We start from the raw sequence: 27,937 nt of genomic DNA, 5'->3' as shown, positions 1-27,937 counted from the left end.
CACCATCATCAAATGCTCAGTTAAGTAGTAATTCCTATTTTTTAGATGACTACTCAACATAATACTTCAGGATGGGATTTTCTTTCTAACAGAACCCAGGAACCAACTCCTAGATACATACTGTTGGTGTATTGGAGATGAAATTAAAATCATCTTTGAGTTTTAAGGCCATGTGTAAAGTTTAACCATATTGTACAATACCTATTCTGTATTAGAAATAGCTAGCTGAAACGTATACTTCTCAAAACTCATGTTGCTGTGTATACAAACTGAGTTTATATGTGAACCTAGTGAGTCTTTTGTGTTCTCCCAAAATAAAGCAAGGATTTATTTTTTTCCCCAATGCTGATATGATTTGAGCTACTTACTCAAGATGGTCACTTTACACTTGGAAGCTGAAATCAGCAGGAGCACCATGGGAAACTAGACAAAGCATTGACTCTTGAATACAGACTTTTAAAATAAACTTTTCTTTTGGAACTAGAATTAGAATAGTTAACATCCATCTGCAAACCATTATTATGTGTACATTATTGTCGCTATTGTGATAATAGAGTCTTATTTATTTTTATGCCAGCTTATACTGTGAGAACACGTTAGTCAGTTTGGGTTTCATCAACCCTGCTATGCTTGTCCTTGGAACATCTTTTGTGTATGTTTGAGGTTTGTAGCTGAAAAGTTTACTGTAAAAAAAAAAATCAAAAAACAAAAAAATGTATTGTTTTTACAGAATAAATTTATTGGAATGTGTACTGGGAGTAAGGTTGGAGGCTGTAAACAACGAGTTAGTGTTACTCAGCTTCATACGTGTAATGTGAAGTATTAATGTAATTCCTATATTAAAGCAAAGATTGACAGTAAGTTGACATTAGAATTAAGTACAGGTGAGGATTTTATCTTTTCTATCTCTTTTCTTTTTAAACATTCTGGATGGTAGGTTAATTGAAAACATTGGGAGGGATGGAAGGGAGTAGAGTAGGATCTGTCTGCACGTCTAAGATAACACCACCTCAGTAGACCTACGTTTACACACAACTTTGTGTGCATTCCATTTTCTTTTGGTTTTCTTATTTTGTTGAAGGACTAACGAACACTAAGAGAAAACCTAAGAAGACCTGAAAGCGCGGTGTCACTGTGATGACGAGGTGATGCTGGGCCCTGAGGGTTAACCGCACCATCTCCTGAGCCCAGCAGCGTTCACTGAGGAGGCCGCTGCGCTTCCGGCTTAGTTCTGTCACTTAGCAACTGATGGTTTCTCTGTTGTACTCACACAGGTCCAAGTTGGAAAGTTCATTAAGAGACAGGCTGCCACGTCAGGGTTTTTTTCCCCCTAAAAGGTACTTTTTAATTTTAAACATTTTATTTTAAAATTAATGAAATTAATCAAAAGACCTTTATTGATCACAGTAAGACATATGGAAAATGTAAGTAACATTTTAAATTGGAACACATAGCAAACAGATTTAGTTTTGTTTTGTTGTTTTTTGTGTTTTATGTAGCCCTGGTTGTTTTGGAACTTGCTCTGTAGACCAGGCTGGCCTCAAACTCATAAATCTGCTTGTCTCTGCCTCCCAAATGCTGGGATTAAAGGTGTGCACCACCACTGCCCTGCACAGGTTTCTTAAATAAAAAGTTCAAGATCTGTCATGAAAATGTATACATGAAATGCTTCAAATTTAATAAAGTTTATCCTCATAAAACACCAAAAATTTTATTGAAGATATACACAAAAACACAAGAGAAATATTGCCAGCCAGTCACCAGTAAAACAAGTGTTCATTAAGGCAGCTAATAAAGTTGATTTGTAGCATATTAGCTATTTAAATTCATAATAAAAGTTTTGACATCAGTAAATATATACTTTCCTTGTGAAGACACTTCAAACAACTTAAAAATATTGTGATGATCTGGCATTTATATTAAGGTTGTCAATGACTCATACATTTCATAAGAAGTTATTTCTCCAACCTGTAATTGCTATTTTGAATTATTTCCTATGCATAGTGAATATGGTTAGTCACTTCTGAATCGTTTCATTTTTATGCTTTTTGTAGGCACTAGAGTTGTAATTTTCACATATAATTTGTGCAAACAATGTTAAGATCGATGGTCACATACAAAAACAAATTTTGATATATTTCTTTAAACAAGTTATTGTTCACTTCAATTTCCCCTCAGAAATGAGAATATACCCATACAGTGCTATTGTTTGCACTCACACGTACGCTGCAGAGCAAGAATGTGTATTCTCGGGAGTATTTATGTCTGGAAGGGAGTAGGGCATCAGTTCCATTAACAGGGTCAGAAAGAGCGTGAGGTACGTTCACTCCACCTTTTCATCTGCCTTTGTTCTTAGGAAGAACTCGGGATTGTAGGTACAGCGGTAGGCCAAGAGCTGAGGAAGCACTCCATATGCTATGTTTAATGCTAGAAAAAAGATTTTCGATTCTTCAGGGACTCTGTAGACATAGGCAGTTCTAGCATGAAGGGAAGCACCAATGTGAGAAAACTGGGCCTGTTTGCATCAAACAGACAAACAAACAAGTAAGCATGAGATCGCCTCACTTGGGTTAGTGGTGAATTCTGAGTGCCCGTTCAGCCATGTGCCCTCAAGATCTATCGTAAAGGCAAAATACCTGTGAATAATCCAGCCTTAATATATAGTCTTTCCCTAAATTTAAGGTTGTTCTTGATTAAATAACTATTAAAAAAATACATCCTTTTTAAAGTGCGGTTTTATCATCCCTGTTGTGTTTTTAACCTACACAGTACCCACTATCACACTACAGACTCAATTCAACAACAAGATTTTTAAAAATAAAATCTCCCCCTTTTTTCTAATTTAAATTCTAGCAATACTCACTACATAGACACTCCGCAGGGCCTCACAGATTGAGCTGGAATTACAAATGAAGTTGACTTTTAAATCTAAACTGCAGTCAGTATAATGAGCTACTTAAAGAGAAGCACTGAGGACTTCGGGGGTCACTTCTCAGCCTGACTACCGGGAGCCAGCGCTCAGCCCCATCATCAGGGAGGTTTGTTTATTCGTGTATTTGGTTTGTGCAACTTAATGGCACTGTGGTTGTTTGTAAGATATGCTTGTTAATAGCTTGGCTATGGATAGCAAGATGATTATAAAATGACAAATATATACACAGGCAACCTTCCAAATCAGACTGAAATCTACTTAGATCGTGACTGGTCAGCATAATTGAAGTTCGGAACAGAACGCCAAGGGCCTCCCTCTGTTTATATGTACATAAACTCTATTCAGACTGTGCCAGTTGGATTTTGCTTGGCTTATTTGTTTTTCATAAGCACAGAGAAAAACTGTTAGAAAAGATACAGGCCGTAGCAGGATTAAAAACCAAGAGACTATTTTCTCAGAAAACTTACATTTTATAAAATGCAAACCCAAGCCTGCATTTTTTATGTTTGGCTAAAATTCAAGATAACACATGAATAAAGATTAAGGATTTAAGTGTAGTAAGTAGTAAATTATTGGTATACTATAGTAAAGGTGAAAAGAGAAGGGATACTGCAATCTAAAGTGACAAGTAACAAGAATGAATCGCTAGAGAATGTGATTTTACCATATTTGTTACCTGACACTTCCTTCCATATGAAATTGATTGTGCTAAGTGGTTAACAGGCAGAAGTGCTCCTTAGCACTTGACTTGACCTTGACAAGCAAGGGCAAGCTTTATAAGCAGCATGCTTAGAGATTTGTACTGATGGCAGATATTTTAATGGGCTACGATTTATAAATTACTGATATATTCTGGATACCTCTAATACGTTTTTGCTACTATGGAGATAAGAATTAAATTCCTGTATTGTGTTGACAAGGACCAACAAGTGGATTTACCTGCATTGTGGTCCACAGGCACTGAGAGGGTTCTGCCCTCAGACCCAGCGCCCTAGGACAGATAGCCGAAGGCCTAGCAAATGTTCACATCTCGGGGCTATACAAAGACCTTCAGAAAAAAAGGGCATGTGGGAGGCTGCCTTGGGGAGCTGCTGCTGCGGGTAGTCTGGGAACTCTGAACAAAAACTTGGTTTCTGACACTTTGTCTCTAGGTCCTACTTTAAATAGCTGTTTTCTGAATATATAACAATTTTCTTCTGGACTAGAGGCCAGTTTTGAACCCTGGTTTTGTCATATTTATGGGTTTAGTGATTTATACTTAAAGATTATTGTGCACATCATAAAACAGCCAGAAAAATGCCATTCATAGTTTTCAAGACTAAGCAACATGAGCAGTTGTGTGTACTTGTGTAGGCAAGCCTGCCTGAAAGGCCAGTGATTCTGTGGGCCCTTTCCTGCACTAAACAGTGCAGCTAATACCTCATTTTCAGGAACAGTTAAGCTCATGGCAACATTTAAAGATGATTTGTGTCCTTAGATTAGATTGTACGCCTACTGGGCAGATACTGTGTCTGATGTTTTGTGTGGCACTTATCACATTGTTAGAGTTCAATAAAGGTTCAACAACAATGGTCTTGTGACTGTCAGAACGCAAAAAGGATCTTTAAAGCATTTTTTTTAAACCTATAGTAGTAGGCCATTCTACTCAGAATTATTAATAAGGGGTAAAGATTATAACACTCTTTACCAAAAGCTGTGTGCCTGTGAGAAAAGAGCCCTGCAACCCTTGTCTGAGTGGGACCCCAACTGTAGCTTCCTCTGATGTTAAGTGTTCAGGGTTCAGAAGTTTCAGGAAAAGCTACCTCACCTGACATCCTGGTAAGGAGTACCCAGCACACTTGCTTTCCTACAAAGCCTGTGCGGCTCTGCCTGGGAACCCTGCTGGAGTTGAGTACCAACTGAACGCACTGCTGCTGAATTCGCATCTTGATTATGATAGCTACAAAACTCAGCGAGATGGCTGACACCCCAGTCATTTTTCTTTGAATTTAACTCTTAAGTTTCCTACTTTGCAGCACAAAGAGATACTGTTTTGTTGCCAGATTGTTTAGAATGTAAAATTAGGGCCAGGTACGGTGGCACAGGCCTTTAATCGCAGCACTCAGGAGGCAGAGGCAGGAACATCTCTGAGTTCGAGGCCAGCCTGGTCTACAGAGCAAGTCCAGGACAGCCAAGGCTACACAGAGAAACCCTGTCTCAAAAAACAAACAAACAAAAGAATTTTAAAATAAGGTAGTGAAAGTAAGCAAAAAGACAAATTGTAATAGCTCCCTTTCCTGTATGTATAGAGAAAACTAGGAAAGAATGACTTATCATAACCCTCCTCTCTAACACAGTCCTGTAGGTGTTGAGACAAAGCCCTATTTTGGGCCCCATGTAATACAAGTAGATAATCCTCACTGTAGAGGTTGATAATAGTCACCCTAGAGCCACAGGGCTAGATTGGACTATAGCGCCACCCCAAGCTAAGTAATGGGGTCCACCTCAGGTGGGGGAGGGGCAGACACACAAAAATCAGTTAAATATCTGTTAGTGATCTGGCTCCTGGCAACCTGAGCGCCTTATATTTTAGGCCCCCCTTGTTGACCTTTTAACTCCTTCTCTATCAAAGGATAAGAAAGTGGAACTCAGGGTCTAATTTGAACACCAGAGGCGCTTGCTAATGTAAGAAAGCACCAGAAGCAGACGGGGGATTAGTAGCCTAGTTATCTGAGAGCTTCCTAAAACCTGAAGATACTCCTTAAAGGTTTCTGTGAAGGAAAAATGTTTCAAGACTTAACTCCAGGAAAATCAACTTTCAACTAGACCGTCCACAGATGTCGATTTCTGCATAGCCAGGAGTAGGAACCTGACTCACCTGACTCAGCCGCCCCAGTGGGTGTGGGGTAACAGAATGTCCACTAGGAATCTGCCCCTGAGCTTTTGCCCAGGTTTTGTTTTGTTGTTGGGGGCGGGGTGTTTTGTTTTGTTAGGTCCTTACATGTAAGATACACCTGTTAAATTGTAGAAGAATTAATTTCATAAGAAGACAGTTTTCTCTCAATTCTTTCTGGGAATCTATACCAATATTTATAAACAGGAGTCACAGAGCTTTTATATGTCAGGCACTACTGTTAGCTCCTTAACATAGTACCCTATTTAATCCTCAGCAACTTTACAGAAGAAGAAAATTGGTCATTAAGAGAGGTAAAGTAACAGTAGTCGTTGAATTAGCTAGTAACAAGGGCCTTGAATCGGCTCTTGCTGTTAAGCATATTAACTATATTAGCTTAGGTTTGGCTTCGTTTCATTTTCAATGATTGTAATAATGTGCCATCAGCCATTGGCATCCAAGGAGGCTTGGTTCCAGGACCTCGGGACATCCTAAATATGTCAAAATCTTGAATCCTCAAGTCTCTTGTATAAAACATGTTTGTGCCTTATGTACATCTTTCTACATGTGTCACATTAGATGACTTAATAGTTCCAAACAGTGTATATGCAGTGTAAGTGGTTGTACTGTGTCCTTTAGGAAATAAGGAAGAGTAGACTTTCGTTCAGTACTGATGGCCATCATAGGCCTCAACATACTTCTCATAAGTTGGTTGAGTCAGCACATGACTAAGAGTTGACTGTACTTGAGGTGATGGAAGTGAATTGATGCGCTCTGCCATACTTCTCATTAGGCTTACAAGCCCTATAGCAAGCACTCTATATGCAGAGAGGTCTTACTATAAGCCCCCCAATTGAACTTGGCCTAAAATATAGCCTGATTTCTATTTTAAAATGTTTTACTGAGCTTCTACTTTCTGAAGAGAGCAGATATGAGAGGTTCCTAACAGTCTGAAATCAAGGACCAAATAACCACCCAGCGTATTTTCCAATGAACTAAATAAGAAAATTTGAAGATTTTTTTTTCTTATTAAACTGCAGCATCTTAGGAGTTTACTACATCATTCAATAGTGTGTTTTACGTTAGTAAGAGATGGTGGTGGGTGTTTGTTATGCCAGCACTTGGGAGCTGGAGCAGGAAGGTCACAACACCAGCCTGATCAAACAAAAAGGTCTGACAATGTCAGTAGGACCATAAATGTTTAAGGCTCCTAAATTGAACAACAGTTTAAGAAAGTAAGGGATGCTGGTCAAGGTTACAGATATCCTTTCTGTGTGCCCTCTTGAGGAGTCATCTCCTAAGCATGTGTTTGCCAAATGCAGAACAAGGCACTCCCTGATTATGTGTATTGCTTTGTTGTGGCATCGTTTCTTTTACTTAAGCTGTACACTGAATAAGTAGATATTAAAACCCAAATAAGAGCTAGGATGATGTGGAATGTGTAATCTTTGGACCATGCCACGTAGGCTGACATTTATAGGGCCTGGCCCTCATGTCCTGCATCTGGGTACTCACCAGAAAGAATGTCTCCAGTCTCTTTGTCAAACTGGACTATGATGGATAAGATTGCTGCAAAGCTTAAAAGTCTGGCTTAGCTACCTCTGCCAGTCCTACGGTCCATACTGCCCTTCCCAGAGTCACAGGTACCCACTTGGAAAGAGCCTCGTCCATAGAACTGCTTTGGTCTTAACTACTGGAGGCTCTAAACAGGTTTGCCTCTAGGCTAGACCTTCCTGAGCCTCCAGACTTGGCCATATGATTCTTCCACGTAACTGGGCAGTTGTTTAGGTTCTCCTGACCAGCTCTCTAGTTGTCCTCTAAGACTGACCAGGCCCCATCCCTGTCCTTTCCTACCCTTCTAGCTGAGGACACTTAGAATCCTATCTCAAGGTGGTGGCAGTGGGCAAGCCAACGCACGTGGCATGCAGAGAATGTCCAACTGAAGCAAAGCATAGGTAGCTGTTAGATTGGCTGGGGAGAGTGAGGTAATTGTGCCACTCTTGGCGAATAGAAGGGAAAAGGGGGAATCAAGCCAAGGAAACCAAAGCTAAGGCTAATTGTGTCCTGAACTGCCCGCTTCCAGACCTAAATGTTCCTCCTGTTGTTCCCTGGAGCAGTTCAACCTAATAAAGTCCCATTCAGCCCTTAAATATTGGCTGCAGGCAGCACTGCCTCCTACCGCTGTGCTTGCCCCGCAACGGTTCATTCAGCTCCGCCATGCCATACACAAGGCTTACTTTGTGCTACTGGGCTCTGCCTCAGCTGACAATTCGCAGGGACAGGAGGAGATGAAGCTGTGGATGTGGGTTTTAGGGCCAGGCAGAATATTTAGTCATTTGGTGGTAATGTGCCTCATCTTTGAAGCATTTATTTAAGTATAAAACACAAAAGATCCATTTATCACCCCATTGCTTCAGACACAACACATCACATTTGACAGCCTCCCCTGCAGCTAAATTGCAAGATCTGGCCCATGAAAACTCCCATGGGATCTTTCCATAAGCAGGAAACACACTTACTGCATTAAGCCACTGAAAGTAGTGTGTAGCCTACCTTCACATGGGGTAAGTACAGCAAAGCAGCAGGTTAGGAAGTAGGAGCTCAGACAAGTGTAGTGGCGATAGGCTAACTCTGGAAACAAGTGACCTAGCTGTGGGCATGGGCCCATGTAATGGGTGAGGGGAAAGGGAGTTTAATGAGTTATTCCAGGGGATGGAGAGATGGCTCAGTGGTTAAGAGCACTGGCTATTTTTTTTTAGAGGACTGGAATTCAATTCCCAGCACGCACATGGTGGCTCACAACCAACTGTTAACTCCACAGGCATCAGGTACACAAATGGTGCATAGATGCAGAAGGCTCGAGGGCTTTGGCCTGAGCTAGCCAATGCAAGCTATTTACAAAGACAATGGGCAACAGGAGAAATGGGGCGTATTTTAGTATCTAAATTTGGCGTGCTACCTGGGTATGGTGGGAGACAGGAGAATATTGAGTTCAAGGCTAGTCTGGGCTACAAAGCAAGACTGTATCAAACAGCAAAGTATGTTCTTTCTCATAGACTGATATTTTGCAACTATGCTTAAAAACGCAAGTGTACGTGCTCCCATCATAACGGTGCTGTTTTTACTTTACTTCGGAAGTTTCTCAAAATGCCTCCAAAAAAAATCTGATGTGCTAGTGAGACATCCAGGTGAGATGATTAAGTTGGGAATTTGTAAGTCAGCAGTCAGAGCTGGAAAGACTGGTCACCAGCTTACAGTTGATATTAAAAAGATTGAGAGATAAAAGCCCAAGCCAAGGCTTTGAGGATCAGGTATTCAGAGGATGACCAAGGAGAGCAAAGTGACTGAGCATTTCTTCAAGAATCATTTCTTCTGTAAGCTCTATTTTTCTATGATTATTCTAATTAAGTGCCCCCAGAATGATTTAACCCTCTAACCCTATAAAGATTGTTTTTCCACCCTAGGATTCTAGGGTCTTTCTGCCATCATGGTTACTTTACCCTGAGTATGTAATTAACTGCTTTGCTTCTGGTGGACTGCACTCTCTTTCCAGGTCGATGCTGCTTTCACTAAACACCTGCTGTCAGGCAGGGACTTGGCGAGGTGCCAGGGTGAGGGGCTGATGGACAGGCTCAGTTTCCAGAAACAGAATTGACACTAAGCAAGCCAGCCTTCCTGGTTCTGTTGAGCATTGTGTAGCAGAGCTCCGGACTCTTTATTTAGATAAACTAGACAGCTTAAGCATTATAGCTCTCTTTTCCTTTTTTGTGGGACAGCCTTGGCTGTCCTAGACTGGCTTGGTAAACCAGGCTGCTCTCGAACTTACAGTGATCCACCTGCCTCTGCCTCCCGAGTGCTGGGAATAAAGGTGTGCGCCACCTTGCCCGGCTCTCAACTCTTATCAGTAGCTTCATGTCCATAGTTTGGGAAACAATTCTGTAACATAACAGTGCTACTTGCTACTCTAGTGACCCCAGGAATACCTTAATTTCACCAGATAACTACATCTATGACATGGTATCATTAAAGTATATGTGTGTGTGCGCGTGCGCGCGCGCACGCGTCCGCACAGCAGAAATGTCTTCCAACAAACTAGAAAACTATTTTCTACTCAAACACCAAGCAGAGACAGGTTTCATAAATCCAATAACAGGGAGGGCACTAATGAGCCTTTTCCAAAGGGAATATTCTTAACTTGGTACCTGAGCCAGACCTCCAGCATGGACCAGTGTTATATCAGGCATCCATGAACATCCAGGGACCACTAATCCATAAAGTGCAATCACAAAGTAAGGGACAGAATAGAACATGTATGCCAGCATCTGTGTAAGAGAAATAAAAAATAAATTAAAAAAACAACAGGTTGACCTTAACAAAAAGCAAAAACATGAAATATTTTCAAAGATAAAATGCTAATCCCTATTCCCATGTAGACACCTTGCTTTCCCATTTAAGATAAGAGAACTTTAGAAAAATCTTGGGCTTTGTAACTACTTGACCTGAATTTTAGGATAAGCAGCAGGGTCCTTTAGGTACGGCTCTTGAAACTGTGTGTAGAGTCGGCAGAGCTCAGCTGGGCAATCCAAAGCAATCTAAGGACAAAATGAGTTCATTATAAATAGTCCTGCCTGGTTCTTCGGTTTGCTGATAAGGCAGCTTTAATCATATGCTGCCTCAGTTTGCGGCATAAGCTACGTGTCTTTGCAGACTTGTCAGTAACAGGACAGCTAGAAATAATCGGACTTCCCTGAAGGACTGAGCCCAGGTTAACAGTGGAGCAGTTCTTGAGACTCTGGTAATCGGAGCTGCAGCACCTAGGTCTAGTGAGCCGAAGCACGGCTGTTGCTGTAGATGGCCAGCTCCACTGTTCTTGGGAGGAGGCAGCTCATCTCTACAGGAAGAAAAAGAACACTTCTGTACCAAATTAATCTTACTGTGCTTTGCAAGATTCAAAAGAAGCATCCGCCTCTCTCCAGTGCCTCACAGAGCATAAGGCCCTTGGGCGGCAGTAAGAGATGATTTAGAAGCAGGGTCCTCCTGTGAAGCCCCTTCTGTCCACTTTGAGAAAGAGCAAGAACAGATTTAGTCCCAGCAGCAAACACTCTAGGCCACAGAGGAGACTTTGGAACATCACTGAGACACTTCTCCCTGAGGCACCATTCCTCATATCCTTGGCCATAAACAAAACTTTCCACTTAGATGACAATGTAGATTACAGGCCAGCAGTAGACCTGGACCTTTGCCCAACTTCTCATCTGCAGAAGTCCCACCCTGCACAGTGCACACATCTTTCTCAGGGGCCAGGGAGAAGGACGTGGAAGGATACAGTTGGATCTCATGTGGTGGATGGTTAAACTAGGCAGTTAGAGCAAGGCAACCAAAGGGCAGGTTCCATAGATTGTTCTCAGCTTGTACACCAGTGAGTTTAGAATAGTGGGTAATTGTTGAAGGTGAATATGATTAGCAATTCTGAGATACTGAAATATTTTTTCTAAGATTAATTAAAAAGCTGGTCCACTGTGAAGGACAAATCAAGACAGTAACAATTGTTTATTGAGCACTTCCAAGGTACAAAAATGATAAAGGTCAAAGAGGAAAAAAAAAATCAAAAATCCCATGAGGCCTTCATGTTATCAGATCTAACCCTAAACCTAATCCAGCATTTCCCTTAGGACTGTTGCTCAGGGACCTCTTCCCTGCTCCCATCACCCCTACTCTTGAGAGCACATGGGCCACAGCTGACCAAACAGGGTTGCCTTTAAATCAGAAAAGAAAAGAATGGGGAAGGCCGGGTCTGGTGGCGCACCCTTTAATCCCAGCACTCGGGAGGCAGAGGCAGGATCGCCGTGAGTTCGAGGCCAGCCTGGTCTACAAAGCAACTCCAGGACAGCCAAGGTTATACAGGGAGACCTTGTCTTGAAAAACCAAAAAAAAAAGAAAAAAAAAAAAAAAAAAAAAAAGAAAGAAAGAAAGAAAGAAAGAAAAGAAAAGAAAGAAAGAAAAGCGGGAAACAAAAGAATGAGATTCTAAAGGCCAATGTGTTAGGTGTCTAAAATAAGGAAAGGAAGATACTTCTAGACAGAGCTTAATCTGAAGACCCAAAGGACAGGGAGTGAGGTAGCCCAGGATGAGCTGTCCCTCATCAGTGTGGTCTGAGGGCAAGAAAGCAGCGGGACTCTAGTCCAGAGCTCCAGGCTGTGGCAAGAGGAGTTTATCAGTTTGATTTTACACACACACACACACACACACACACAGAGAGAGAGAGAGAGAGAGAGAGAGAGAGAGAGAGAGAGGAGGGGGAGAGATGTTGGTTTTCCCTGTTATTTTGATGTTATGCTTACCAAGCCTCTGAACAGGCAAAATCCAGTTGCCAGGAGCAGACACATGACCAGTATTAAGTCAGATGGTCTCCTCAGCAGGGCCTTCGCTTGGGCTTCTTGAAGAACCTGAAACAGAGTTTGCTGCTGGAGAAGAAACTTGTCCCAAAGCCAGGGACAAGTCGGAAACACTAAATGGCACGATACAGTGAGTCTGGAAGATGTACAGCTCACATCCTAGACCGCTGGCCACTCAGCCTGATGAGCGTCCCCCCTCCAGTGTTCCCTCCTCTGTGAAGCAGAGGTGCTGAGCCAGGTGACCGGGGGCCCTTCCTGATCTGGTCCGTATTTTTTTTTTCTTGAAACTACATTGTTAGCTACATTCATTTGAAAAGTGACATTTTAGATAATAAACCTGAAACTGCCACACTGCTCTTAATAGTTGACACACATTCCCAGCCATACAGGGTTTTGGTTGGTTGGTTGAGTAGTTGGTTGGTCAGCTGGTTGGTTGGTCAGCTGGTTGGTCTGTTGGTTGATTGGGGGTTTTTTTTAGACAGGCTCTCAACTATGTGGCTGAGATAGGCTCCGTGTGTAGCTCAGGTTGCCCTCAAATTCATGATCATCCCGCCTCCACCTCCCAAGTGCTAGGATAAGATTTCATGTGTTCCACCATGCCTGACTCATATATGTTTCTCCACATTTATATATGTGTGTATACATATATATACACACACACATGTGTATATATGCTCACACTGACCTTTTTTTGCAAAAATAGAATTTAGAATATAAACAGTTTGCATTTTTCACTGAATAACTGCCTGTGATCACATCCCAACATGATTAAAAATTGAGAATACCATAAGGAGACTATACTTGTCCTCCCATTGCAAGACATTGGGGCATTTCTTTACTGTAACACTTAATGTGATGAAGAGCAGCCTGGACAGAGACCTCTGCAGTGACTCTCTCAGCACTGGCCCCTGAGGTGACTAAACTGCTTTGCGGAGTGGTCCTGATGTCAATGGTTCTGTATCTTCCGAGTTCAGCGCCTCTCAGCACTGTGCAACAAAGCCCACCTCTGTGCTTTAGCACTGAAGCAGTAACACAAATGGCTCTGTGTGTCTTCGTTATGCAAACGCTGTCCACACCCTGGCCCAGAGCCAGGGCTGACCAGGGTTACTGTTTATCTTTTCTTTTTAATACCCACTCACTACTCAAAGAGATGTATGTGTGTAGCTGCTGTTGGCCTGAGTTTACACAGCAGTATCTAAATATTTATAAGTCAACTGTGTGTAAATTATAATGTACATAGAGCGAGAAGTAAACCACAGTGGTGGAGTGGTTCAGCACACAGGTAGCCATGAATTTAGCCCTAGTACTCCCCTAAAAAGGTATTTTAATGAATCCTACCTGTAAAAATAATTTTAGCCAGACATGGTGGTGCATGCTTTTAATCCCAGCACTCAAGAGACAGGTGGACCCCTCTGATTTTGAGGCCAACCTGGTCTACATAGACAGCTTGAGGCCAGGTATATGGTGAAATCCTGCCTCAAAAATAAATTAATTAAATACATAATAAATTTTAAAATAAAAATAGTTTTGTAAAGCGAGTAATTATGTTCTAACTAGTAGTTTGTTTTCACATATCAGATAGATTTAAAAGACCTTACTCAAGGATCTCATATATAAACTGAAGAGAAAGTTAGAAAGAAATCCCTAGTTTATAAATGGAGACATAAGCAGCCTTGCAGAGCTAGGCTTGCTCACCACACCACCACCTCAGCTGGGAATGGAAGGGAAAGGGTCTTGGGCATGCTCCTGCAACCAGCATCCAGGCATGCATCCCCAGGGATCAGACCCTGTGACCCTAAGGATTACCTTGATCACCTCAGCAGTAAATGATATTATTGAAAGAAGTGTCAGGTACTCGAACTCAGGCCATTAATGACCCAGGGAAACCACCTGTCACACTAACACAAAAGGGTGGCAAAAGCCAAGGTGATCCCCAGAAAGGAAGTCCCCTGAAGTGTGGCCTGGACAGTTCAGTCAGAAGCAGATGATTAAAAAAAAAAACTTCCCCAGCAAATGCCAAGCTATGGACACAGTCCCACAAAATGAATACCCAAATGTCCCTCCCCTCACAGGAGATGTTGATGAGCCCTCTTAAGAGTTACCAGCTGCCGTAGTACCAGCCAAGCTTACATACTTGCACCTCAATATTCACACTGGCTATATCTAAATGTAATCAAATCACCTTTGAGGGATAATTGTAGTTTTCTGATGGCTGATTATAGATTCTGAAGGCAGCCCAGACCGGAAGACATGTATATGGTATGCTTAAGAAAAATGCGGGGCAAATTCGTGTTCCATATTTTCCTATTTAAAAGAGAGAGGAAAAGATAGTCGGTGATGGGTTCATGCATATGTAAATACACTGATATTTAAGCTGCCTTCCTCCCCAAATCATAAAATTTTGCTATGAACCAGGCAATATTTGTATTACATAAGAAAAAAAAAAAAAATCAACCTAAAACCATTAGACGTTTGTTAACAGTGATGTGCTAGCTACAATATTAAAAAGTATATGTAACCCATATATTCTAATTTTCTGCACATCTAGATGACTTCTTTGACTTCAGCCTGGAAAAAAAAAATCTTAATTTCTCAGTGCATTTAGCATAAGCGTGAGGAATAGCATACAATACAGACAGCTGTACGCAGTACCCATGCACTGAATGTCAGCTGCTCAACTAGCTGTTCAGTACACACGTCTGAAGCCCGCTCTAAAGCACTTAAAAGATGAGGGCACACAGGGGAATAGGAATAACTTTGCAAAGTTTTTAAAAGCTTGGAATCTATTATAAAGCTTTAAAACAACTTCTCTAAAAACCTTGTTAATTGGGAAACAAACAATGAAAACAAAGTGACTGTTAAAATAGGGTTTCTTACCTACAATGTTTCCAGGCACAAAAACCACAATGCTCATTATAATGGATCCGACCCAGTACAGGCCAACGGTTCTATAGCTTTCCCTGCAACAGAACATGTTGATTCAGTGTGCTTGTCGTGGGATACAAAAGGCAATGCTCACACTGTCTTTCCTTCTAGTCTTGAGAGCGCATGGGAAGAAACTCACTGAGCCACGTGAGAAGCACAGAAACCCTGCCGGCCAAGCATCACTTCCACGTGTGACACAGTAAAGAACCTTCTTTATGTCCTTTGTGGGTTTGCATATTCATGTGTGCAGACGTGTGGTACACGTGTGTGCACTAGGGCGTGGAGGCCTATCCATGTGCGTGCTTGCAGAGACCAGAAAGCTATGTCAGGTTCCTTTCTCAGTCAGCCTCAACCTTAGTTTTTGAGACGGGGTTTCGCACCGAGCCTGGAGCTCTAGCCAACTCAGCTGTGCAGGCTGGACGGCAAGTCCCTCCAAGGATCGTCCTTTCTCCTCAGTGCACCCCCAGCCCTGGGACTCCAGGCGCGTGGCCTCACAACCCAGCTCTCTGCCTGAGTGCTGGGGATTGACCTCCGCCTCCTGTGCTTATGCAACAAACAAGCGCCCCTGCCCCTTGGTGGCCTTTTAAGTAGGAAATTGCGCTTTCCGCACAACACGTGTTGACCTATGGCATAGTCTTTACCGACTAGGACTGTATTTCCATGTTGTGTATGAAACTCACAGCATAGAAGAAGAAAAAAATGGTTCAAAGATGGAAGGAAGCAGGACCCTGTAAGTTTAGGATGTAAAGCAGACTTTCTGTGGCTAAAGTCCCAGAGGTGAGGATAGTTCCCACGGCCCTGTGTTCTCAAGGGGCTGCTCTAATCTCAGTGGTGGCCAAGTGTCCCTTCAACTGATAACCCAGAAACAACTCCACACTACAGGTGGAGAGGGATCCAAAAGGAGAGGAGAGAGTGGGGAGCACTGTGTTTTCTGCTCTGCTGCAGCCCCTACATGGAGCCAACCCCACCAGGGCAATGCTTAGCCCTGGATGCCACCGGAAGACAGCCCAAAATAAGCCCAAGTGTCCTGGAGAACATGGTGAGGGAAGGGGAGGGCTGTTCCTGGGGCTCACTGCAGCCCCCCAGAGACAGAACTGAAAGAGCTTCTCTAACTCAGGGCCACATGGAGGCTGGGGAGCTCCGGCTGTCTGGAAACAGTTTATAGTCAAAGAGCCTTTTAGGCTAGAAGAAACCATGGGAAGCCACAGTGGACAAGGACTGAGAATTGAGCCAAAGTCCTGGTTACTTCTGTGGTTGGTGTGGCACAGAGGTTTCTGCCGCTGGAGTCCCCAGAGTCCGTATGCTGTGAGATACAGCTAGCTAGTCATAGCAGAGGGTTCTGGTACCCAAAAAACAGCAACTGTTACGAAACCGCCCCTCATTTTTCGAATAACAAAGACACGCTCCTAGGGTCAACCACAAAGAATTGAGGGGCAACCCCAAGTTTGTGTGCAGTCTCCCAAGCCCTCCAGCCACACCTGAACTTGAGGAGAAACTCTGACACAAAATGAGATGGAGCCTCTGAATTACAATTGCTGGACTTTGATTCCTAAAACTGAAAGGATGAAGAGATGGCTCAGTGGGAAAAGCCCTTCCTGCACGTGAGGACCCAGGTCCAGATCTCTAGCACCCACATGAGAAGCAGCGTGGTGATATGTACCAGGGTTAGGGCAGAGACAAAGAAGACCCCAGGTGCTTGCTGGCCAGCCAGTCTAGCCTAAACAGTGAGCTCTGGGTTCAATGAGAGACCCTACCTCAAAAAATAAGGTGGTTGGCCTGGAGGTGGTGGTGCATGCCTTTAATCCCAGCAGGTGGATCTCTGTTAGTTCAAGGACAGCCTGGCCTACATAGTGGGTTTGAGGACAACCTGGGCTACATAAAGAAACCCTGTCTCAAAAAATCATCATCATCATCATCATCAACATCATCACAGTAAATAAGGTGCCTCAGTGAGATGGCTCAGTGGGTAAAGGCACCTGCTGCCAAGCTTGTCGACCTAAGTTAGGTCTCCAGGCCCCACATGGTAGAAGGAGAGACCCCATCCCTGTAAACTGTCCTTTGACCTTCACATACCTACTATAGCACGCAATACACACATGTAATTTTAAAAATAAGGTAGAGGAAAAATTGAAGAACACATCCAACATCAACATCTGGCCTCCATACAAGCCTGCATGAATGAGCCCACACTCCTACACAGGTACACGCGTAGGCGCACACACATTCTCACACACACACACACTCACACACATACACACACACACACACACACACGTACTAAACACACATGCACACACGCACACACACACACTAAGAGTCTTATTGTTGTCACGTGTTTATTTGTTGAGATAGGGTCTCACTGTATAGCCGTGACCTGGATCTTGCCATTAAACCAAGCTAGCCTGGAACGCAGAGATCCACCTACCTCTACCCCCTGAATGCTGGAATGAAGGTGTGCACCACCACACCAAGAGAATTGCTCTTATGAAAACATAAGCAGAAACTTAAGGGGTCACTCTGGCTAAGCTGCCACCAGGATAGGAGGTCAACTCAAAGTGGTGCTTTGAAAAAGATAGTGATACAGAAAATAAATAAATAAAGCTTTATCCAACTCATAAAACACTCCCGTCCTGGCATACCTGTGTGTGTTCACCTCTGTTAGTACGTGTTTCTTACATACCCCTTATCAGTTGCAAAGGCGGCACACCCACCAGAAGAGCTAACTTACTCCCATGCTATGGCAGCCACCATCACCAGGTACATGAGGTAATGAACAGAGCCATCCCAGTAGCAGATCATGTGTCCATAGGCCGTGTTCAGATACGGTTCGCCCTAAGGAAAACATTAAAAAGGCATTTTAAGGAAGACTCAAATCTTTAAATGCAAAACACCAGACTTGTATTGCAAACTGCTTCGAGGCTGTTGGTAGGCCTGTGAAAATATGACTTTACCCTGGGGCTGCCAAAGCCAAGGTCTGTCATGGCATCGAAGAGTCGAATTCCTGACAGATTGGCATTTGATTACTCAGCAAAGGTTTGTACAACACAAAGGCATCAGGTGGCTGTGCTGGTAATCCCAGCCAACTGGAGCAAGGCCAAACCTGTGCCTGCAGGCGCTTGGCTGGACCAGAGAGGTGGCCCAGGAAGGGCCTGTTCACCGGTGCCACCTGCTGGCCTTAACCAGACATGCTGATCTTGTGGAGGGCTGGGCAGTACATGGGGAATTACCCATGCCCAATCTCTCTCTCTCTCTCTCTCTCTCTCTCTCTCTCTCTCTCTCTCTCTCTCTCTCTCACACACACACACACACACACACACACACACACACACACACACACACACACACACACACACACACACGCAGCAGAGGCAGCACTGAGCTCACTCCCCCCTGTGGGAAGGCTGGTCAGGACTGACCTGTCTACAGAGGAGAAAACATGTTTCAGGAGCCTCAAGGCTTGCCCGAGGTCACGCAGCTAATATGGAGCCCTGTGTGTATCACCAGCAGGAACCACATTTCTGAGACATTTTTAGTTTCACGAGCACAAGATTAACTATGCATGCTTCCGTTTCCAAGGCAGTCATGTCTCCAGGTCCTGTCAGACATGGAGTCTTCAGGGGTGCCTTCTTTCTTCCTTCTCCCAGAACAGTGCCCTCTCAGATCACTTCTTAGGTCTTCCTAACATGCCTGCCGTCCTTTCTTTAACTAGAGGAGGTCTGAGCAGCCAAACTGTATCCACCAGGCAATGAGGCAGAGTCTCTGAAACCCCATGGCTTCCCTGGGTCAACACACCAGCCACATCCTCACAATCAAATCCAGTTCAAATCCCAGTGGCGGAGGAAGCCACACCCAAACTGTAGCCCTGTGCCTGGCCACTGCCCTTTTTTTCTCACCCCAGGCACCCTGATTGCCTAATTCCAACTGATTTCATAGCTCAAGTCATTCCTGCCTGCACCCTCAGCTCTGAGAGCCAGTGCTGGCCTCCTCGGGAGCTTAACAGTCACCTGTGGGGCCTTCCGACTCACCTGCTTCGCCCATCAGCCAAGCCCTTCCTGACCTCCCCACAGCTGGCTCAGCCAGCTCCAGGCTCTGCTGTGCAGTCTTTGGGCAAATCTCACCAATGTTTTGTCTGCTGTCACCTTAGGTGGCCTCCCCTTGTCATCACAGCATAGGCCTTCAGTCACACATAGAGCCATTGCTTCTTTTCCAAATGGGTGCCTCACTTCTCCCTATGTACCACATGCTAATGGCAATGTGAGATGCATGCAGCCCCCCTGCTGTCAAAGCCCCATTTCTTCTGCCAGGTTACCACCATTACACACCAGCTTCCTTTCCTGTGCCTATCTGCCCCAATTCTTGCCAACCTTGCCAGGTGGATCTCTTACCCCCTGAAGGCCCCTCCTCTGGGCTCATTGGGCCCCTCTTCTCCAGGCTTCCCTTCAGCCTCTCTCTGCCCGCCATGGTCCATATCCAAAGCTCCTCCCCTAGGACCAGTCTCGAGGGTTTGAGCACCTCTCCATCACCACCTATGTGAGCGACACTCTTCTTGGACTTGCAGTTATCAACTATATTTGGGTAGCTCCTGAGTCTCTTTGACAGAAGCATTTCTCAAGGTCTAGACCTGCCAGCTGGGGCATTAGTGGGTGTCCCCCAAGACCCCAACTCCACATGTTCCCAGATGAATTCACCCTGCAAACTCTTCTAGAGAGACAGACCCTAGGCCTCCTCTCCAGACCTTTGCCCAAGCTGCCCCTTCACCCCAGAAGGCCTTTCCTTTCCCTTCCATGTGCCTGTGGTCCTCTCCCAGGGCCACTCTGAAACTATGGAAACAACAACAACTCAGAGTGGCTTTCCCAGCCATTCCCAGAGCCCATTTATCTGTGCAGAGAGGATGCCTCTGTTGTCGTCACGCCTGAGCAATGCCATCCTCCCTTCACGGAGACAGTTGGATTCGGCGCTCTTTACTCCCCAAGCCTCTGACTTGGTAACACCAGCATTCTAATAAACCCCAAAGCAGGAAGCAGGATGTCACCCAGGCCTTCCTCTCCATCACCCCCAACTCAACCCCATAGCCCACTCAAAATCCCTGAAACTCAACCCTCTCTCTGCCCTGAACTGCCTCTGGCCACCTTCATGCCCTTGCGAGCCTTGCAGAAGCCACCTAACAGATGTTCTACCTCAGGACATGGCCCCAATGCCTACAGATTTGTCTTTTTCCCTGGTTCAAACTCTGTCCTCACACACTCTGGGGAGACATACAAATATGTATGTACAAAGACATACATACTTGAAGCACAGAAAGACAGTAGACAATACTGTTTTTAACCTCTGTGTCTTATTTTCTAGGAGACCTGAGTAAGTCCCTTCACCTCTCTGGGACTGGAGTCAACTCACTCTAAATTAGAAAACAAGATTAGTTTCCTCAAGTGCTAGGGTTTGGTTGGTAGGGACCCAGAAAGCTGATGTAAGTACCATGATTTTATTATTATTATTATTATTTCTTTTTTTATACAGGGTCTCAAATTATAGTCCATGCTGTCCTGGAACAACACAGCAATGTTGTTGTTGTTGTTGTTGTTATAATAATAATAATAATTAAAATAATAATAAATAATTATGTAATAATTATATAATATGTTATATATTATATAATAATAACTAAATAAAACATTAATATAATATAATATATATAAATATAGATAATATAAATATATAAATATTATTATATAAATTATATAAATATATTATTATATAAAATAAATTTTTAAAAATATATTATATATATAATTTAAAATATAAAAATAAAAATATATCATAATTTTAAATTATTATTATTATTATTATTATTGCCTTAGCTTCCCAAGTGCTGAGATTACAGGAATACCAGACTTCCATAACCTGAGATGTTAAAGTAATTAGAGATCTCTGAGATTACAATCCAGTAACAGGAACACAAATGCTAAATTCCTGTGAAGTTTTTCACTTAAAAGGGAAATGCTAGATCACGTGGCAGTTCTGGAATGAAGGAGGTACAGCAAAGAGTGGTCTCCAGGCCTTCTGTTTTGTGTTGCCTGCTTGCCATGTGAGGTGACTGGGGAACCTCTCCATCAGCGGCCTGCATTTCAGCCACCCCGTCTTACAGCAACCCCTGAGCAACCCCGTACCTCTCTCAGGTAGTGGGTCATAAACCCATCAATGATGCCATCTTGCTCCAGGCCTATGATGAGGTTCACCACGCTGGTAAATCCGAACACCGCATACACTAGAACAAAGGACATAGCCGCTGAAAATGCATGCCATGGGAGAAAACAAGGATGGGACGTCCAACAGTTGGCATGGAGTGTTGCTCATGTTTTTCCAGATGTTGTAAACATTATCCACACAGACAAGCAGGCTGCGTCCACTTCACATCATCTAGGCATCATCTGTCTTCATGGACCTCCCATACCTAATCAAGTCCTTCATTGAGGGAACTCAGGTCATAGAGACAATCAATCACAGTCTTCTAACAGATTCGGCCAGGCCGCTCCCACCACCCCACTCCCTTCATGTGAAACCCACACCCGACTCGGGAAGCAGGAGCTATGCCACTATCCAAGCAGCCAAAGAGGCGTTCAGGTGGTCTAGAGAAGGCGAGCCATCTCAGTGTGCCATGCAGGCCAACTAAGAGTGTGCCCAACGTATTAGCCTCGTCCTCAATGGACGTCCTCAAAACAGGTGGCTGTGTATAAGGGACAGCCATCAGCTGTAAGAAAACAGGCAGTGGCCTTTAAAATGCACATGACATGGTACAGCTGGCGATGTGGGGAGGAGGGCTGCTGCATCTTTGGAATCTGGTCAGTTGAACAAAACCCTAACTAAGCCTTAAACACTATGAGGGGCCAGCAGCTAAGGACCAGAGCCTTTAAACAGCTGAGATCCCGCTCAGGGCATGCAAATGTATTTTTTTCAAGTTATAATAAATTGGTGTCTCAGACTGTGGACTGAGAAGGGGCGGGACAAACCCCAGTTTGTGAATATAAAAGTTGTGAGAAAATAAAAGGAGTGTGGGAGGCTGCCTCGGTGGGAAGCCAACAGGAGTGAGGGGGGGTCCCTGAGCGTGTGTCACCACTGAGGCCCACGCCTGCTTCCTGATGCTGTTACCACTTTGAATCCCAAGTGAGTAGCCATCATGGCTCCTGGAAAACCCACTAGCAGCTGCTGACACCATGAAGGGTCTGATGCTGTCTTAGAGGTGACAAAGACATAGCCTCTGCCTCCTAGTAGGTGAGGAACCTGGCCCAGGACTTGAGCCCAAGGTTGAAGGGTCCTCAAAGGTCGAACAGAACTGAGGACACAAAAGTGGCTGCCCTGCCTCAAGGAAGGGGAAGTGTATGAGTGGGTTAAGTGTGGGCTCCCTGGGTGGGGAGGAAGAAGGAGGGTAGACAACCTCAGGAGACTGGTCTGGGACCAGTTCCTGTCCCCGTGGAGTGGGACAAGAATAAGGACCAGCTCTGATGACAGAGAGGTGCAGCCAGACATGAGAAGCACACAGTTTCTCTAAGTGTCAGTTTTGTGTGTGCAAACGGGAGAAACTGGTCACTTGTAAGTCCTTCCCTCTCCACCTTTGCCAAGGCCCACAATAGGCAAAGAATGTGTCCCATGCCTTTGATGAGGGCACATGGCTTGCTCTTAACCTTAGGACGTAGGTGGAAATGACAGTGGCCAGCTTTAGGGACATCTTTTCCTTTCCTTTAGCCCTCTGTATATGCTTTTGGGGAACTAAATCTACCTACAGCCTGAAGCAGGGGGCCACAGCCAACCCACTGGCTAGTGAGATGTGAGGCATCAGTAGAAACCTAATGAATAAAATGCCCAACAAAATACCTGGCCACAGGAAGTACTCCAAGACCAGTCACAGCTTTGCCTGAGGCAGCAAGTATGATGAAAGGGGTCCGTATCTGTCTCTGGGATCCTGACCATATTCTGATATCTCTAGCTAGCCGATTGGAGGGATGTTCATTATTTGTATTAAATAAAATAATATTTCTGAAGGGCTCAGGTCCTTGCTGGTCACATGATATGCTTGTTCAAACAATGGCATTTCATGTTTATTTGCAGGACGCTGTAAATCTCTAACAAATACTAATGTCTGACTAGCTCCCATGGTATTATTATTTTCCTCTTTACACAAATGTGTAGACTAGCGGTTCTCAACCTGTGGGAAAACACAGATATTTGCATTGTGGTTCATAATAGTATCAAAAGTATAGTTATGAAGTGGCTACAAATAAATTCATGGTTGCGGGTCACCACCACATGAGGAACTGTATTAACAGGTTGCAGCATTAGGAAGGTTGAGGACCACGGGTGTAGACTAAACACTGTCCGCCAAATTCAATCCCATATGCCAGCAGCCAACTGACGGCAGAGAGCCCAGCCAGGAAGCTGAGTAAGAGCAGCGTGCTGGGAGTTCAACAGGGTGCAGGGAGGAGGCCCGCCTGGCCCTGCCAGTCACTCTCTAGCAGAACTCTATTTAGAAAGTGGACACCACAGCCTGGAAGGGGAGCTCAGCGGGAAGGACCTTGTCCTGAACAGCCCTGCACTGCCAGCTTCTGTCTCAGTGGGCTGAGAGCACTTACAGCTCAGGAGGAGCGTGTACCCAGTGCCTGGCTCCCTGCCACAGAATGGATACCAACCCATCCCGCCTGAGGAAGCCTACCTACCGTAGAACAGGGGGTCCCTCGGTGGTTTTCTTTTGACAAGGACCCGAGCCAAAAGGGCCACCAGGAGCAGGATGAGGGCAGCAACTCCAACAATGGTCCAGGAACTGGAAAGACCAAAGCAGGGAGGTGGTCAGTAATCACAACGAACACAATGGTGCCTGGAATTTCCTGGCCATTGAAGGCACTGCTCCCTGTAAGGCAGCAGGCTTAGAATCCAGCCTCAACTACAGCACACTGACCTCTCCGGGTCACAGCCCATGGCTCTCAGGGACTAGGAACCCAGGTCCCTTGTTCTTTTGTCCTTCCTACCTATCTTGTGTGCATGTTTCTTCCTCCTCCTCCTTCCTCGTCTGCCTAACACGGTGGCAGCCCATCTGTCTCTATCCTCCTGTTTCTCTAACCCTTTACCCTAGAAGCTAACAGATCTAACCAATGAGCCATAAACGCTCTGACGGACCGAGCTTCATTATGAGTGCACATGCCCTCTAGGGTGAGAGCTGCTGTCCGTCCCTGTGTGGCCAGCACTGTTGCTGGCCTTAAGAGACTACAGATGAACAAGAGAGGCCTCTGTCTACATGGATAGATGTATCTCATGGATTCTGAGCTCTGCCTGCCATAACGCCACCCCAGCCCTACAGAGATACCCAGATTGCCTACACTGGCAGGACTTCCTATTCTGGACAAATGCCTACGTGGCCCTCTCTGTCAGCCTGCTGTATACCACCAGCTCTCAACTACCACTCGGAGATGCTACAAGCACGGATCCTCGGCTGGTGTACCTCCACACCCTGGCCTATACACTGGGATCTCCATGTAGCCTTCATCACATGCCTCTGGGAAAGGGGGAGACAATGACGGAGGGAGGAAAGGAGGGGTGTGAATGGAAAGGTAGATGGACAGGTGAATAGGTAAGAGACATGGACAATGGATGAAGGGGTGGTAGATGAAAGACTGGATGATGTACGGATGAATTTTATAATGTGATGAGAAAGAGACTGGGTCTGGGTACTAGGGGGGAAATGGGAGCTTTTTGATGCCTCACACCAGTGGCCTCTCCAGGCTCTTCACAAAGGTCCAGAGCAGAGGAAGAGGAAGCTGCCACGGATCACAAGCATGATGCTGCTCTAGGGCACCCAGAGAGGAGAGAGGCAGTTGGGTGAGCCATATGGCGAGGTGTGACTGATGAGCCTAGAGGCAGGTGCTGGTCAGCAGACAGCCCTCTCCCTGGACATGAGGGGCTGAGCTCACAGCCAGCGTGCTCACAGGGCTGGGCTCCGCTACAGTATGACACGCAGCATGAATTAGTTCAGGCTGTCCTTTCATGCTCTTTACCTCTGAGGGAAGAAGACAAATGAGGAGAAACTGGGGCAGCAGGTCACGTCTACCTCCCAGCTCTGACCTCAGAGACCCTCTGGGGAAAACAACACATGCCTGAGACAGGCAGAAATAGGTTGAGGGAGGACTTCAGGTGATAAGTAAGGTGCTTTGAATAAGCCGTGGGTTGTTAGCCTTGAGTGGTGGGGAAAGTTCCTGGGTCTCTTTATTGAACCCTTTGGGCTGCCAAACAGTCCTTCCTAGCCTTCTCTCCCTGCAAACATCAGGCTAGCCCTCCCCCCTCCTTACCTAGCTCACACATACTGCAAGGTTCAGCCCCCAGATCTCACCATAACTGAACATATGTGGGGTGCATACGTGCGTGAGATTCCCCTAACCCCTTTCTGACCCTTCAACCTCTCTGACCATCCTGTTTCTCAGAGTTTTCATAAAAGGCCCTGGGGAGAAGGAAGCCTGAGTTACGAAGGTCGGGTGTAACTGAAAGCCAGTTACACACAAGGCCCTCGGCTGGGCAGAGCACTACCAAGAAGAGCTGCAGCCTGGGAAGGTGAGCTCTAGCCGCAGGAAGTGAGCCATGAGGCTCAAAGCAGAAATCTCTGGTTTGGCGGGAGGATCCCACAAATGAAGAAGTGGCGCTTTCATTTCCTCGGGGCTGTCAAGTTAAGTGTATCTTCGGCAATCAGCCATGGAGACAACCGGAAGAAGAAACAGCCTGGGCAGGAAGGTGGACCAGGTGTTAAAGATGAAAGACAGTTGTCGCTCTGGGGGTGGCGGGGGTTGGAGCTGTGGCTCAGAGCTGTGCAGGGGACTCTGACAGGAGAGCCTTTGCCATGGTCTGTGCCAGAGGAAGCCAGAGGAAGCCAGCACCAAAGAGAACTCAGGAGGACGAGGACAATAGGAAGAGGACAGTGAAGACCTGTGAGGTAAGTGTTATGGGCTGCTGGCATTTTATCCTGCAGATCTGACAGCGGAGGAGAATGCCTGGAACTCCAGGGCTCGGCACTGGTCAGTAGCACACAGCGACATGTCACCAAATCCCCACCAGCAGCAGCAGCCCTTCCTAAACGGATCTTTCAGCAAATCTCTGCCTGTCACATCACTTCTTTCCCCTACCACGCTCACCGCCTTCCCGGTGTTCACAAGGCTCGGTCCTGGTGATCTTGCCATAGCTGAAGCTCCCATAACTCCAAGAAAGCTTCCCTGGCCGCTAGCCCCGCCCCTAGACAGCCTGTTTTGTTGTCTTCATATGGGGGGGGGGGGCTACTCTCTGCTTATATAGCCATTGATGTCCGTTTTAATGCATAGCTCCTCAGCCATTCCTGGCTGCTAGTCCCAACTTCAGCAAGGGATCAGCGCACAGAGATGTTCAATAAATGTTCACTGAGTTGCTTGCTCATGCTACTACTCTAAAAGCCAAGGTCCCTGGGCTCTATTGACAGGCACAAAGCATCTGACTGCTCAGAGCTGCTGCTTCGGGAGATGCACCAAAGGTGGGGTTGGTCCAAGGGCAGATGCAGCCTGTGTGTGCCCAAGCGAGCGTCTCAGTGCTTATGCTGTCTGGATGAGGTGACCACAGCAGTGAGAGAGAATCGGCTGTCTGGGTGCACGCTCTGCCAGCAGTCTGGAGGTCTAGAGGGGTTGCAGGCTACAGACTGATGCAATTTCCTTAGCACCAACTGCTGTGGAAAACATAGCAGGTTACTTCCTCCTCCGGCAACCAGAAATCAATTTCAGCAGGGCCACCACTGGCGCCTTTCCACTGACCACCCAGGCCCCTTTAGAGAAGTAGGAGGCGAGACTGGAGCCCTGAGTCCTTACAGACTCCTTCAGCTCCCCCGATTTCTTTAGCACTGAACCATTGTGCCTTTGCTCCAGGCCAGCGTCCAGCCTCTATTCCTTTCACAGCGCCCCTCCACAAAGTCCTCCCAAGATCCTTAAGGTGCAAATACCGCCCATTTGACAGACCAGAACACTAAAGCCAGGATGCCCTGCTAGCAGCAAAGCCAGGCCTAGAAAGCCACGGCTATTTGGGCAGTCGCTCACAGCAGTTCCTAAAATTTAAAAATGGTAAGTATGTGAAAGTCCATACATGGAAAGCGTTCCTATCAAACAGGGTAGGCCCGTGCCTTCTGTGTTGCTCTGCACCCCTCTGGTGTCTGAGAGGCAGGGGCATTTCGGTATTGACCTTGGTAATACCCCTACCCACTCAGTACCAGCAAAGAGCAGGCGCCCAGCTCTCAGACCTTGAACTGCCCTAGCCCAGGCGAGGACCTAGGGCCTGGTGACCCGAGTGCTTTCCTCATGCGGCAGGCGTGGCGTTCCTGGACGCTACCCCAGTCCCAAAGCCAAAGTCCCGAGCCCGCGGGAAAAGTTGCCGGCGCTTGTCGACCCCATGTGCTCACTCACTCATGCTGGGCCGCCAAGTGGTTGAAGATGTAGGTGACCGGGATGGCTGAGAGGGACAGCACGAACACCCCCGTGGCCGCTGAGGCACTCATCTTCACTACCGTGTTGCTCTCCTTTCACCGCATCGCTCTCGGGGGGGAGGGGGTGCCAACCCCAGCTTCCGGCTGCGCCGCGCCCCTTGCCGCTGCCCTTCTAAGGCGGCCCCCAGCAGCGTCCCCTCCAGGCGTCCCCGTTGCCCGCAGCTGCCCCTCAAGCGCAGTGGCGCCACCCGAGTACGCTGGGGCAGCGGTACTACCCCCAGAGGCGTCCCCGCCTGGCTCCTGCAAACTAACGCGGGGGCTCAGCGGCCCCCGCGACAAGTAAAGCA

At 45.7% G+C, this 27,937-nt stretch overlaps 1 protein-coding gene across 3 annotated transcripts; it reads right to left on the bottom strand.

Moving 5' to 3' along the window:
- Positions 1-1,239: 1,239 nt before the first annotated feature.
- Tm6sf1 (transmembrane 6 superfamily member 1) lies at positions 1,240-27,709 on the bottom strand. 3 transcript variants are annotated; one of them, XM_051148837.1, is made up of 10 exons: positions 27,571-27,709; positions 23,830-23,933; positions 21,289-21,386; positions 17,853-17,956; positions 15,077-15,159; positions 14,382-14,503; positions 12,146-12,250; positions 10,304-10,396; positions 10,007-10,126; positions 1,241-2,515 (listed from the first exon to the last, which is right to left on the bottom strand). In XM_051148837.1, exons 1-10 carry the CDS (start codon positions 27,660-27,662, stop codon positions 2,324-2,326), a joined length of 1,113 nt encoding a protein of 370 aa, XP_051004794.1. In that variant the 5' UTR covers positions 27,663-27,709; the 3' UTR covers positions 1,241-2,323. The 3 variants fall into 3 exon arrangements, with proteins under 3 accessions (XP_051004795.1, XP_051004794.1, XP_051004796.1); XM_051148838.1 differs by lacking the exons at positions 17,853-17,956; positions 21,289-21,386; positions 23,830-23,933; positions 27,571-27,709 and adding an exon at positions 16,603-17,031 and having other exon boundaries at positions 1,240-2,515; XM_051148839.1 differs by lacking the exons at positions 1,241-2,515; positions 10,304-10,396; positions 12,146-12,250; positions 14,382-14,503 and having other exon boundaries at positions 10,041-10,126.
- Positions 27,710-27,937: the final 228 nt, after the last annotated feature.

This window comes from Acomys russatus, chromosome 7 (assembly GCF_903995435.1).
Source record: "Acomys russatus chromosome 7, mAcoRus1.1, whole genome shotgun sequence".
In the NCBI taxonomy this organism is placed as follows: domain Eukaryota; kingdom Metazoa; phylum Chordata; class Mammalia; order Rodentia; family Muridae; genus Acomys; species Acomys russatus.
The sequence above is the reverse complement of the archived record's forward strand: the minus strand, read 5'-3'. Positions and strand labels throughout refer to the sequence as shown.

What these genes read in the sequence shown, in the direction of transcription:
- Tm6sf1 (XM_051148837.1), bottom strand. Translation starts at nt 27,662, where the DNA reads ATGAGTGCCTCAGCGGCCACGGGGGTGTTCGTGCTGTCCCTCTCAGCC. An exon ending in TTTGCCTGTTCAGAGGCTTG is followed by an intron (nt 10,397 to 12,145) that starts GTAAGCATAACA and finishes TTTTGTCCTTAG; the next exon opens with ATTGCTTTGGATTGCCCAGC. An exon ending in CTGCTTATCCTAAAATTCAG is followed by an intron (nt 10,127 to 10,303) that starts GTCAAGTAGTTA and finishes TCTCTTACACAG; the next exon opens with ATGCTGGCATACATGTTCTA.